This window comes from Heterocephalus glaber, unplaced genomic scaffold (assembly GCF_053883595.1).
Source record: "Heterocephalus glaber isolate CG9 unplaced genomic scaffold, H.glaber_assembly_v1.0 deba00000331, whole genome shotgun sequence".
NCBI lineage: Eukaryota > Metazoa > Chordata > Mammalia > Rodentia > Bathyergidae > Heterocephalus > Heterocephalus glaber.
The window spans coordinates 44567464-44582440 of record NW_028258142.1 but is presented as its reverse complement, the minus strand read 5'-3'; the positions used below and the strand labels follow the sequence as shown (position 1 = coordinate 44582440).

The 14977-nt window shown below is 38.4% G+C and overlaps 1 protein-coding gene across 19 annotated transcripts in view; it reads left to right on the top strand.

Annotated features, from left to right (window-relative positions):
• Nucleotides 1-14977, top strand: part of Fhod3 (formin homology 2 domain containing 3) — a 497386-nt gene that overhangs the window by 381264 nt on the left and 101145 nt on the right. For all 19 annotated transcript variants that reach the window (XM_087189308.1, XM_087189306.1, XM_087189305.1 and 16 more), the window contains one exon: nt 661-774. In XM_087189308.1, coding sequence (XP_087045434.1) covers nt 661-774 — 114 coding nt within the window. The remainder of the gene's footprint in view (nt 1-660; nt 775-14977) is intronic.

Genomic DNA, 14977 nt, shown 5'->3' with positions numbered 1-14977 from the left:
GTTCTGAAATTCTACTTGTCAGAGATGACTGGGAAATGCTCAAAGCTCATGCAGTCCTAGTGGCTGTAATTTTGGTTCAGGGGAAATGTTTGATGAATCTATGGATTCACATATCTCAAAGCTACAGGCCTGTCCAGAGAGCCTGGAGACAGTTCCTCCTTGATCACAGGGCACACAATGTGATTACACATAACAAATGAAATTGATTCTAAAATACCTAAAGCAGAATATTTAATAAAAATTATTTTTCCAAGTATATATTTTCTACAGACATTTGATAGTATTAACATTAATTGTACCATCATGAGAGGCAAGAATAATCATTATGGTTTAAATGAAAATAACGTGGATTCTTAATTTACATTAGCAATTGATTTTAATGCACATCAAAAAAGACAGAAAACGTAAAGATTTTCTTTAAACCCTTTGTGGTAAAACCTGCTACCTCATGGTTTGGGATTTCAGGAGACTTCTCTAATGAGAGATTAATCAGAACAAAGCAGTTAGTAAATCTCTTGTGGGTTAGAATAATCACTAACCATGGCAGCATTTCCAGAATGGTTTTTTGTGTAAAGTCTAAGATGGCTTATTAAGTATTATTTATCAACTTGTACTCATTTCTCTGTCTTTTTTCCCCAATTTATACTTTGTATTTTAAAGATACAGCAACTTTGGCAACAACTCTTTCCACTCCTCGAAACCCTCATCTGGATCTAGTGTAACTCCCACGCCATCAACATCTCTGTCACCCTCACAGGAGACCAAGCTGGAAAGGTGAGTGTATGAACAGACTGGGACTTGAATGTCCTCAAGCAAGGGGCGTCGATGGGATTAGGAGTGGCTAAAAGAAAGTATAAATAAAAGACATAGTCTGCTGTGTTTTCCTGTGTTTTACAAGACATACTCCAAAGGTAAGAATGTTTTCTCCATCTTCCACTCTACTTACTAAACATATATTTTATTAGAGATGATGTTCTTGTTTTGTTTTGTTTTTTGGTAGCGGGGATTGAACTCCAGTTCTTGCACTTGCGAGGCAGGTGGTCAAACCACTGAGCTAAATCCCCAGCCTCAATGTTCTATTGTTATTGTGTCATCCTCCTACATACTTTCCATAGAAAGTAATTTCCCCTAAAATATTTTGGTGCGATTATTTTTATTCACCCCTTAAAAATGGTTCTAGATGTTATGTAAGCTCTACAATTTGTCTTAGACACATCAGTTTTCACCTGTGCATGATTGAATCTATGTAAATTGGAAGGTGGTAGGCCTATTAAGGTGCTATGTCATTAATCCAGGACCTACCAGAAGAGAAAAGAATTCTATGGGTACATGGAAGGAATTTAACTTGGCAAGAGTATTAGACCACCAGAAGTTCACTGGTTATTACTACTAGAAGCCAGTGATTGCACAAGGATATGTTTACAAGGGAAAGGAAAGATCTGTAATTTTAGAACAATTAAAAGCAGTTACCCTTACATGGCAAGAGTGCTGAGTTAGAGAAGACTGCTTAGGGTTCCAGTGACTCCCTTGCAAGTTATTTAATCCCTGAGGGTGAAATACCAATTACACCAACTCTTACCTTAGAGGGTGGTTTTGGTAAGCAAATAAAACATCTATACAGGAGTGCTGTGCAAAGCTCACTGTGTGTCTCCAGTGGAAGAGGGCAATGTAGAAGATGATGGCACATGACTTTGAGCAGCTCTCAGTTCACTGAGAATCTAGACATGAGCTACTCAGATCTTTTACCTCGAATTCCAAATTTAAAAGCAACCCAACTATATTCCACATGCAGAGCCTCTTCTGTGTATTGTAAAGTGTGCTTTGCTGAGTCGTGCTGGTGAGGGAAGTTTGGTTGGACTGTAGAGCAGGCCAAGACCTTACAACCTGGGGAAGCAGGGGTGTCCAGTGGGGCTTACCTAACCACATGTCACCATTCACATCCACGATGACATGTAAATCTCATGGTGCCAGACTCTGAGGTTCCCCAGCTCAGTGTGGTCCTGAACTGGGTAAAGTCTGGCAAAATTAGGTGTTGGCGATAAAGAAACCAGCTTATTGCTCTGAAGACACTCTTACCTGCCTGTAGTTCTTCTTTTAGCCTCCTCTTGAGACCTGTAGTCCTGGGAAGGTCCCCATAGAATGACCTTTTTCATATAGGATGCAAGATTTGGGGCCAAATTGAGGAAGATTGGAGTCTGACTGATATGACATAATAAGTTTGACACCTGCTAGGCTACCTGTTCCATGAGGCTAGGACCAGCTCCATTCATTGTTGTGTCTCCTATATTACCTGGGGCCTGGCCATAGTAGAACCATAGTAAATACCAGTTGAAAGATCCAAAGAATTAGTTTGAAGGTCAATGAAGGTTTTAGGGCAAGAGATCCCGATGGTCCACAGGTTTACCAAAGCCCTGAACTTTGGGGATGCTCCTCCGAAGTTCTGAAGGGAAAGCCCCAGCCTCTGCCTTCTTCCCCAATCCTGGGACTCCAGGCTAGGCTCCTGAGGACTCTTGACCTCATCTCCTTCCTTGCTTCAACTGGATGAAGTGTCCTACTGCCTCTGTATGTGTGTGTGTGTGTGTGTGTGTGTGTGTGTGTGTGTGTGTGTTAGGGTTAAATCAGGAAGGCTGGGGCTACATACTGGGCACCTTGAGCACCCTGAAGATGTGGCTAGACTTTATATGGAGACCATGGGAGCGTTTTGGTTTGGAAGCAGAAAGTAGCCTATTTTGCAGAGAACAAGCCAGTGAGATGAGGTTGTAGGAACAGAGGTTGCTGGGAGGTTTTGTTAGAGACTAAGAGAGATGACTGTGCTCAACAAGGGCAGTCCATAAAGGGAGAAACAGGTTTGGGTGGACTTAGCTGGAGAACAGAATCAAGGAAAGCGGAATGAGTGAAGGTTCAGGTTTGTGCAAGTGTATGATTATTAGACACAAGAAACAAAGACATAATGGAAGAAAAGCAAAGTAGGAGCAGAGATGTTCACCCTGAAGCATGGAAGTATAAAGAATCTGTGGCACCCAGGGAGATATTCTATAGGTCTCAGGGTAGTATGGGTTCAGCAATCCTGACCTGAAGTAGGCATTGGGATTGAATCACTTCAAGAGATTGCACACTGAGACCAGGTCACTGGGAAACAGCAATTGCAACAGCCACTCATCTGGACTCCTGTTCTATTTTATTTCATTTAATTTTTTGTGTTGGTGGAACTGGTGATTAAACCCAGGGCCTTGGCACTGAGCGATATCCCCAAGCTTTTTTTAATTTTCTATTTTGAGACAGAGTCTCACTAAGTCACTGAGTTTCCCAGACTGGACTTTGAACTTGTGATCCTCTGCCTCAGCTTCCCAGAGTGCTGGGATTACAGGCAAATGCTGCTGCATCCAACTTGGGCTCTTGTTCACTTTGACAGTACATTATTGCCATAAGAAGTCGATTATCTTTGCCATCTGTGGTCTATTGGCCAATAAAGTAGCTTTAAAGAGTTTATTTTTTCATATTTGCATGTCTTTCTCAGCATCATCTGGGCTGGTTTGAAAAACTATGTGATGAATCATTTGAAATTTCAGATGCATGGTTTTATTAATGCCGGAAAGCCAGAAGGCCTGGCTGAATCACAATTTCTTACTCTCAATTGACTAGCTTGTGTATTCTGAATGAATGAATGAATGAATGAATGAATGAATGGGTTTCTCAAGTCCAAGTCGTATTTATACAACATCATGCAAAAATATACTGGTTGCACTTATAACATTTTTGGGCAGCTTACTTTGTTTCTTTTTGTATAGGGGGTACGAGGGATTGAACCCAAGGCCTTTACACTGAACTACATCCCCTCCGCCTCTTTTTTTGTTTTGTTTAATTTTGAGACAGGGTCTCACTAAGTCACTAAGTTGTTCAGGCTGTGCTTAAACTTGGATACCTCTTGCCTCAGTCTCCTGGGTGTTGGGATTCCCAGCATGTGTACTACACCTAGATTTTTTCATTTTAACAGCTGAATTGTTTGGCTGTTACCCATAATATAATTCTACATGTATGAGTAGTTTTTGTCTATTAGATATATGACTAGTTACTAAAGTATATACTCAATAGAATGTGTAAGATTGAGATATTTTATGTTCCTATGTATTATTTAAATTAAAAAGGAAAACTCTTAGGCAAGACACTGAAATATTCTGAACAACAGTTGCATTTTTTTGCAGTGAGAATCTACACATTTTCTGTTAGCACAGCCCTGACTAATAAATATCATGCCAGGGCCCTGTGCAGTACTAGAACCTTAAAAGTCCATTGCCTTGATTTGGAAATGAGTCACTTCTCTGAAGTCCTAGGAAAATCAGCCCAACTCAAATACCCCTTCAGGGACCTTGAATTATTTTGGAAATCCACCTGGGCATCATCTTAAGTTAGAGTTTTCCATTTTTTCCCCAAGTGTGTTAATATGTTGGATGTGAATAAAACCTGGATGATAAGTTGACCTGGAAAGGAAGTGCTGAAGAAAAAAATATTCAAAATTAATTCAAGGCAAGAGTATTAAAGCGAATCAGTTTACAGTGTTCCTGTTACAGCTTCATTTAAAGGACTCTCTTAGAAACTAAGAATATAGCATTAATTTTTGTGAAATTGGAACTTAAGTTGTCCCAGAACAAAACAAAAAAACCCAAACTCTTTACAAGTCCCTCAGGAATGCAAGATCCAACTGTTTAATGAAGGGAGACTTTGAAATTGCTTCAATTTTGAAAAATGTACTTGTGGAATGGAGAAGTTCTAAATATTTTCTTTTTGAAAGACAATAAAATTACAGGAATGTTTGAACCATGCACTTCAGGTATTCAAAGAAAACAAATAAACAAGCAAACAATAACCACACCACTAGGGAGCTTATGACTTTGGGGGCATGGGGAAGGTGGAGAGCATTCTCCTTCTATCCTTGCTGTGACATCTCCATCTTGTGGGCCTTTTCAGAAGTGGCCACTGGAGACTTGACTGGTGATGTTAAGATTTTCAGTTAATGAATGAAAGTGAGGGATCAGTCAGTCCAGGGCTCAGGGCTAAGGGTGCCTTAAGGCACACAGTCCATGTGTGAGTGCTAGGGAGTCCACTGAGAATGCCTGTCCGGAATTTCTCAGTGGGAGGATGCTGGAGGATCCTCGGACCCAGCTTTTAGGGGCTACTTCTCTGTGGACATGCTGAACCAAAACCCAGAGGATCAGCATGCATGGTGAGCATTAATTCTGATCTCTTTCCACTTATAGTAGCACCATTGATTACTATGTACCAGTCACCTGTGTGCTTCACAAATTAATGTACAGAGCCCTTGAAAGAAGTTGTGTATGGCCAGATGTGTATAGTTGTCCCAGCAGTTTTTCCTGCAGGAATGATGTCCCCCTGGGGAGTAATAATGTATAATAAGGGATAACAAAAGGATGCACCATTTTGTGGAGGGGTATTTGTGATTAGAACATGAGATTCATCCTCCTAACAAAATCTTAATACCTTGCTAACTCTTTCTTATTCATTTTGTGTAACTGTTACTTTATACCCATTAAGCAATAAATTCCTATGTCTTCATTTCCCCAAACCCCTGGTAACCACATTGTATTGTTTTTTGTTGTTGTTGTTTTTGGGTACCGGGAATCGAACTCAGGACCTTGTGCTTGCGAGGCAGGCGCTGGAACCACTGAGCAAAATCCCTGGCCCACACATTATACTGTTTACTTCTATATCTTTGACATTTTGGATGCCTCATATAAGAGAAATCCTACAGCATTTGTCCTCCTGTGACTGGCTTCATGTAACATGATATCCATCCATGTTATCACAAATGGTAGCATTTCCTCCTCTAATGCTAAGGAATATTCCATTGCATATATATTACAACTTGTCCTTTATTACTCATTTATTGATGGATATTTGGAGCTGTGTCCATATGTTGGCTCTTGTAAATGACGCTGCAGTGAACACAGGAGTGGAGATATTTCTTTGAGATCCTGATTCCAGTTCTTTTCCCATGTTCCCAGAAGTGGAAGTACTGAGTCATAAAAAGAGAAAACAAGTTAAAATTTTACTTTATTGTTATACAGGCTTCACATGTACACAGTATAAAACTTAAAAGGTATGAGAGGGAATACAATGAAAGGAAAACACCTTCCTACCCTCCAGGAAGCAGCAACTCCTAGCAATGTTTTATGTATGCTTGCAGAGACAGTTTATGTTTACATAAGCATATAAATGTTTAATATAGTTTTGTACACATTACACAAATTATTCTGTACCTTCAATTTTCACTCTAAAAAGCTACCTTGGTTCCCTTCCCATAGCAGTACTTGTAGATGATACATTCTTTGTAATGATCACATCATGCTTTATTCTCTTCGTGCCACTTTATATTCCCAGTCTTGTCCATATTGATGAGCCCTAATCTTGTGCAATTACATGTGATGCTGCAGTGTAATTCATATACACATGTTATTTTGTGCATATGTGATTATCTGTAGCATAAATTCTTAAAAATGGATTTAGTAAATCAAAATGGCTATCTTTTTAATTTGATTGATTTTTGCCAAATTGCTCTAAAGACCTTACCAATTTAGATATTGAACAGCACTGTGTGAAGAAAGGGTGTGTTTTCCTTAAATCTTTGTTCATGTAATAGTAAAAAGTTGTATGTCCATAAACTTTTAATATGTATTTTCCTTATTTTGAGTGTGGTTGAACATGTTTTCATATGCTTAGCATGTTTTTATATTGCCTTTTCTCTTTCTGATTCATAGTCATTGAGCTGCTTTGTTTTTCTTGAATTATAGAGGTACTTTATTTGTGATAAGAATAGCAATTATTTTCCTCAGCCATTGGCCTTTTTTTTTTTGGTACTGGGAAGGTATCGGGACCTTCTGCTTATGAGGCAGGTGGTGGCAGAGCCATTGGCCTTTGTATTTCATGCTGACATCCCCAAACAAAAGTCTTTCCTTTTGTGGCTTCTTCTAGCACTTCTATAGCTTTAGTTTTCACATCTAAGTATTTTATCTATCTGGAAAGTATTTTGACAAATGGTGTGAGGAAATGGTTCAACTTTAATTTTTTCACTTGTTTCAATGTTACTTATTGAATAATCCATCATTTCCCAACTGCTTATGTGCCAGTAGGAATCCAGGTGTATTTATGTATCATATGTTCAAACCTTTCCCTTAGGAGCATCTTCTATCTTTTGTAACCATCCATCGTTCTTAATCGACCATTCTAGACTACCAGGACCTCTCCTTCCTCCCAGTGTGTCGTTTAAATATAACTATATTTAAACATTTAAATATTAAATCATTTAAATATGACTATATTTAGTAGTTGTTTAAATATGACTATATTGTGCTACCTTTAAGCAGCCCTATTATTTTTATCATCCGTTGCTGAGAAGTTTTGTATGGTGATTGTCAGTGCAGAATAAAGAGCCCAGTAGTATTTTCAGAAGTTGGGACCAAAAAGCTGGGACAAGGACAGTGGGAGCATGCTGTGCATAGTGGTTGCTTCCCCTTCCAGTTCAAGTTCTCCATTATTGGAATCTCACTTCTGATAATCTCTTTGAACACCTACCTGTGCCATTTGGGTGAGGACTCCACTCTCAGAATTCCCATGCACTTCCTCCCTATTTCAGTTGCTGTTGCTCTTCTGGAGTTCACCTGCTAGACATGCCTTTTGACTTTTGTCCTGTGTGTAACTTGCTAGTACCCGTGTCTTCCTCATTCTAATTGAGAATTTCAAGTAGACTGTCTGTTCTGGATGGATCCAAATGCTGTTTCTTCCCCTTCTTGTCTGCTTTGGCTTTGATTATTTCTTGTCCTGACCCTACTAGTATCCACTTGTACCTTAATGTTCTCCTTGACTGGTTTTCAATGATTGCTCTTTGCAGATATGTGATCTCTGTGCCTGAATAGATCCCAAATACTTGTTGGCTGTGTCCTATCCCTTAATCTACCCAATATTTTCTTTAAAATTGTATTAAAGGAGTTGAGAGCCCCACTCTCAAATGGGGCTGTAGTTTAAAAAATTTAAATTGGTTGATCAAAGAAGATTAAGAAAGAAAACTAAACATCACTGAGAAAATCCCAAATAGCTCATAAAACAAGATAAAATACATTGCTTTGCTATGTCACGATAGCTAGAGGCCCCTTGTGTACCACTGCCAACAGGAAAAAAGGTACCAGAGTGGCCTCTTCCCCTAACCTTCAAACAGGGAAGCTATGTGTAACTTGTGCTGCGTAGCAGTGGGCTCCCTGCTTGCTTACTGCTGTTTTCTGATCCTGATAGCAATCTTGTTACAGTGAGTCCCTGTAAGGCAAAATGTGGTCTTAATTAACTGATGGTGTTACATCCAAAGTGCACAAGAGGAGGAACGCAGTCTCGTTGATGGAATAAGCTTAATAGAGTCTGACTCTGGCTGGCAGTTTTATGTATTGACTGTAGGCCCTAGAGGACCTAGGCTCCATGCTATCCCCTTTGCTGCCCTGGCTCATGACTCTGGGTCCTCACCGGATGCTAGAGATCCTTTCTCCTATATTTGTTTGGGATCTGCCTCCTTCTCAACTTTCCTACTAGGATAGGTTTAGTACAATATCTGTATCAGGCCTGGACTGTAGTATATTTTGCAGTGATACATTTCTGTATCCCTTCTGACCTGTGAGCAGGTGACTTTTACTGTTTAGAAACCATGATTGACTCCCCACGATCCATCAGGAAGGCCTGACCTGACTAAGGTTACATGAAGGAGCTCTCACATTTGGGGCCTGCATGTACCTTCCAACTTAATCACCTATTGGCTGCCCATACTTATTGATTTTAACCCCACAGAAATTCTGTGGATACACCAGGCTGTGCTGAGACTCCCCGCCCCCGCACCGCCTTCATATTTGCTCTGTCCTCTGTCTTACCTCCCTCCTTTTCTTCATTCATTTGATTGTTCTTTGTTTTCCAAGACCCAAGCAGGTGACATCTGTCCTGTATAACTCCCCAAAAAGAATGAATTGTGGCATCCTCTGATTCATTCACCCCATTCCAGCTCTCAGCCTTTTGAGTCATTCTGTTTAATAAGAATGTTTCTCAAGTGGGGCTCACTTACCTCCTGAGACTGTGTACCTGGGGCCTGTAAAGCCATGGGATGAAGATGGCAATTTTATGAAAAGATTCAGAGCAAATATTAAGAGAAATACTGTTCCCATGTTCCTGGTCTTCTGCTTTTAGGACCTCTTCACCTCTGGCCAACAATGCTTTCTGTATGGTTCCTTTGTTTCTTCCAATGAGGACAGCAGAACCTTTAGTCAGGTATTATGCATTCTCCATCTTCAGATTCCCTGACAGCTAGCTCACTCCCCTGCTCCTATACAACTTTGTCAAATAAAAAGTGCATGGACAATTTTTAATCATTTTTGCATGCTGTTTTATTCCTTTGGAAAGTCGGATCTGAATGTTTTTTTCTTATTTATATAAAGGGTTGCATAGAAACCTTAAGTATTAATATTATAATTCCACTGCATGGAGGACTGTTACATGTAACACTTGAGGGTTAAGTGAGGTCTATAACAAGGAAGGGCAAATATCAGTCATCAGCCAAAGTACAGATGGAACACCTACCCCCTAAGAGCTGTACATACAGCTATTCGGTGCCATAAACTGAGTCCTGTATGCTGCCACCTCTGTTTTTGCACCCTCTCCTAGTAGACAGGTTTCCAGTTGTCCCTGGCTGCAGTGGTTTTGAACTAGTATTACACAAAGATCACAGGATGAAAAATACATGTGTGTGTGTGTGTGAGTCTGTGTGCTCCCCTTCAGAAAATGTATTCCTGTAGGGCCAGGGATTTAGCTCAGTGGCACTGTGCCTGTCTTACAAGTGCAACGTCCTGAGTTTGATCCCCAGTACAAAGAAAGAAAGAAAGAAAGAAGGAAGGAAAGAAAGGAAGGGAGAGAGAGAAAATGTATTCCTGGGTTGAGATTTGTACCCTTATTCTATTTTCCTACTGCTTCTCTCAAAGCCCATCAATGAAAAGTGAATAGGTTTCTTTTCCTGTGTTTGGCATGGCAATCCAACATTGATTGAATCAGACACAGTCCCAGACTTCATAGGGCTCACACATTAGTGGTAGAAACAGAAGATAAGCAAATTGTCGGCAAATAGTTTCCATTGTTATGAATGTTGTGAAGAAAATAAACCTTTGATAAGAGAAGAAGAGAGAGGCCATCAAAATACGAGCCTAGCACAAGTGTCCTGTCTAACAGTGGACATTTCTGGCAATGAGTCTGGGAAGTTTAGTCATCAGCATAAGATAAATCTCAGTTTTCCCTGAGATTTTCCTGGTAGAGTAGAGGCACAGAAAGTCAAGAGGGTGATAAATCCACATCTTTTTTAAAAACATGATTATGAAGAAGTAGATTGGCAGTGAGGATATTAGGAATAAGTCTGGTGTTTAGGTAAAGGCACATATACAAAGGATGGGTGCACTGGCCTGGAGTGGAGAGATGGAGAAGGTAGGAAGGATAGATTTTAGTCTGGGCCAGGAAGACCTGGAAGCCAGGGCATTCATATCAGTGCTTTAGGAAGCTGCCAGGAGAATAATTGAGTTGTGAAGCTAAGCAGAGCTGGACTTGGAGCTGTGACAGGAGAGAACTGACCTCTCTTTGGGCTGAAGGCCTCATTTAGTCTTGGACAAAAGGGTAGAAATTAAGATAGAATGAGGGAACAGGCAAAAACTGCTCTATGCCAAGGTCATGCCTACAGCACAGGCCAGCAAACAAGATGAAGCATGACAATAGGCAGGGCCTGAGGGAATGGCTTCGTGCTGTACTCCTAAGCCAGTGCAGAAATGTTAGCCTCCTTGAGGGACCAACCTCTGTAGTCTATCCACTGCATGGGCCCTGTTATTCCCTCCCATGGCCAGGAAGCTAAATCTTTAGTGAAACAGCATGTGCAACCTCAAGAAGAACAAGCACAAGAGACTTAAATCCACATATCTGTCTTTGACAGTAGATGTTTCCAGGATTGTAGCAGAGAACATTTGCTTTTACTGGGGTTACCTCTGGGACTTGCTTGTTTCATCACGATCGCTAGGATTTAGCCCTGAAGATAGGAAGAAAGATTCTAACAATTCCTAATTTTAGGGTACTACAGTTTGGATGTGTTAAAGATTCATGTATTGAAGTCTTGGTCTTCAGGGTGATGCTCTTGAGGGGTGGTGGAACCTTTAGGAGGTGGGGCCTAGGGGGAGGTCTGTAGGTCATTGTGGACATGCCCTCCGAGGGAACTGTGGGACTCTGGCTTCTTCCTCTTTCATTGCTTCCTGGCCACAAAGTGAGTAGTCTTGCTGTGCTATGCACTCCCACAATGATGAGCTGCCTCATCACAGACCCAGAGCAATTGAGCCAATAGATTATGGACTGGGACCGCTCAATCTGCTTTATAAGATAATTATCTCAGCTATTTTGTTATAGTGACTGAGAGCTGACTAACATACAGAGCAAGCAAGTGCCATTTATAGCTCAGCATAACCCAGAGTCACCTCTTTTGGTGATAATCAAGTGACAATTCCATAGCCAAGTTTTGAGAACAATCTCAGTGTTCAATATCATTTAACTTCCATTTGATTATTATTTTAACCTTTTAGCCTTCATGTTAAATAATCTACTTGTGAATTAGGTAATAATTTCAAATATTAGATACTTTGTGAGTATAGTTGGCTTTTGCTAATATTTAACCACAGGTTATATTTTTGAAGTATGAAACGTTGAAAGTTTATTTTTTTACCCAATAAGAATTACTTAATTTGAACTTACCAAAGGATATTTCTTAAACCACTTTTGCAGTAAAATTGATGTAAGAAGCTGCACGTAAATTTTGGCATCTATTTATCTGTAAAACCATTGCCAAAACCAAAGATAATGCACATGTCCATCACCCTCCAAAATTTTTTCTTACCTTTTTTTATGATTACTGCCATCCTTCCCTATCTCTAAGCAAATGCAGATCTGCTTTCTTCCATAAAGATTAGTTTGGATCTTTAAGAGTTTTCTATTAATGTAGTGATCTTTTCTTGAGGGGTGGTACTTTTAATTAGCCTACTTATTTTGAGATTCATTTTATTACTTGTTTTAATAGTTCATATGTCTCTCTTTTTTGTGGTCTTCTAGAGAGAGGCTAACCAATTGTATTGATCCCAAAGAACTAGCTTTTACTTTCATTTGTCTATTGTCTTTCTTTTTGTTTCATTTTATATATACTCTGTATTATTTTCTTTTTTCTGCTTACTTTAGATACAATTTGCTCTTTTTTTAAATGTTGGGAGATGAGGTCATTGATTTGAGGCTGTTTTTTTCACTATAGGCATTTAGTATTAAAATTTTTCCTGTAAGTATTGCTTTAACTGCACCACATAATTTTTTATGTTTTATTTCCATTTCATTAAAAATGCTTTTTAATTTCTTTTAATTTTTTCTTTACCCCATGGGTTATTTTGAAGTATTTATTTAGCTCATAAATAGTTGTGGATTTCCCAGTTATCTTTCTGTTACTGATTTCTAATTGAGTAAAGTGTGGGCAAGGAACATATTTTCTATGACTTTAATCCTTTGAAATTTGTTGAAATGTATTTTATAACCCAGATTATGATCTACTCTGGCAAGTATCCCATGTGCACTTGAAAGGAACATGTATCCTTATGTTGTTGGGAATATGTAGAATGCTCTATAAATTTAAATTTGCTTGCTAGTATTGGCTTCATAGTCTATGTCTTTAGCAATTTTCAGTCTACATGTTCTATCAGTTACTGAGAAAATATTGCAGAAAACTTAAGTATAGTTTTGGATTTGTTTATCTGTTGCACTTCCATTATTTTTCCCTTGTGCACTTTGAATCTCTTATACTAGATGAATAAATATTTATAAATCCATATCCTCCTGATAACTTGATCCCTTTATCATTTTATAATGACTTCCTTTATCCCTGATAACATATTACATTCTTAAATGTACTTTTTTCACCCTTTTTTTGGAACATAAACTAGATTTTTCAAGGCTTTTTGTAGGCATATTCAACACATTGTTAATTGTTTTTTACCCACTCTGACAGTCCCTGCCTTTTAATTGAGTGTTTGGACCATTTATATTTAATGTGATTTTTATATTTACTGAATTTAAATCTATATATTTGCTTTTTATTTTTGCTTTATGTATTTGTGGTGCTGGGAATCAAACTAAAGGCTTGTACATGTTAGACAAGTGTTCTACCAATGAGCTACATACTCGGCCACTTAAATCTATGTACTTGCTATTTGTATTTTTTACTCTTGTTTTTTCCCTTTTATCTTTTTCTGCCCTTTCATTTTTGGATTGTGCATTCTTTATTAGTCCATTTTGTCTCCTTTGTTACCTTTTATACAATAACTCTTTGCTATGTTATTTTGTGGTTGTTTGTGGGATGTATAGTTTTCATTTAACTTAGTCTACCTTGAAATGATACTATACTATTTCATGTATAGTACAATGATTCTACAACAGTATATTTTGGCTCTCTCACTAAGGTCATCAGTCTACTTTTTCATGTGTTGTAAACCCCATAATACATTGTTGTTTGGTTCATTATAAACAGTCCATTATCTTTTAATAATACAGTATTTAATAATAAAAAGGTTTTATATGTGGGTCATCACCTTTTCTGATTCTCTTTATTCCTTTGTGAAGATCAAGATGGCCATGTGCTACAGTTTACATTCTGCCAACATTTCTGGTAGTGTAGATCTAGATGATAAATTCTTTTTATGTCTGAAAGGCCACTGAGGATTTAACCTAGGGCCTTTGTACTGAGCTATACCCCAACCTTTATTATTATTATTATTATCATCATCGTTATTATTATTATTGTTCATTTTCAGACAGGTTCTCAATAAAACACTAAGTTGTCCATGCTGAGCTCAAACTTTCAGTCCTCCTGCCTCAGTTTCCCAGAGTGGTAAGATTGCAGGTGTGCACCACCATGCCCAGCTACTCTGGCTGCTTTTAAGATTCTCTATCATTGGTTTTTAGCAACTAGATTTTTATTGGTCTTGGTGTAGTTTTCTTCATGTTTCTTATACTTGAGACTTCTTTGTGGATTTATAGTTTTCATCAAATTGGGAAAATTTTCAGTATTTCTTCAAAATACTTTGATATTTTTTACTTCTCTTTTCCTTTGATAACTCAAAACATGCCTATTGGACAACCTGAAGTTCTTACAAAGTTGGTTGGTATTCTGGTGATTTTTTAAAAATTATTTTTCTTAATGTATTTCTTTCTGAATAGTTATGCTGCTGTATGTTCATTTTCATTAGTCATGTTTTCTGCAGTGACCATCTGTTCTTTCCACTGTTCTTTTTTCTATACTTTTTATATCTTAATGTTACATCTTTCCTCTAGCTTTTTGAGTCCATGGGCTATCATAAATTTTAATGTTCTGATCAACTAATTCTATTATTTACGTCATTTCTGGGTTGATGTCAAATGATTTTTTTCCTTCTTTGTAGCTCTTTTCTTCTTTGTATAAAATATGTAGACTTTTTTTTTTTAGACCATATCTCATAAATTTTACCTTGTTTGGTGCTGGATATTTTTGTGTTCCCATAAATATTCTTGAGTTTTGCTGTTTGATCTACTTAACTCATAGTTTTATCCTTCTAGGTATTACATTTTTATCTTTGATAGGTCAGCCCAGCATTTTATTTAGTCCAATATTTTACTACTACTGGGGCAAGATACATGTTAGAACTTTACCCAATGCCCCCTGAACTACCAGGCTTCTCTCTCTGACTGCTGGAAACAGGCACCACTCTCTGTTCTCTGTAATCTCCAGATGCTGTTTGCTCTAATTCTTTTGGGCAGTTCTTTCATTGGTCTTGGGTAATTTACTCACACACATGTGCTTGATCAATCCTCACCTGAATACTTGAGGGAATCTCTGCAGATGTAC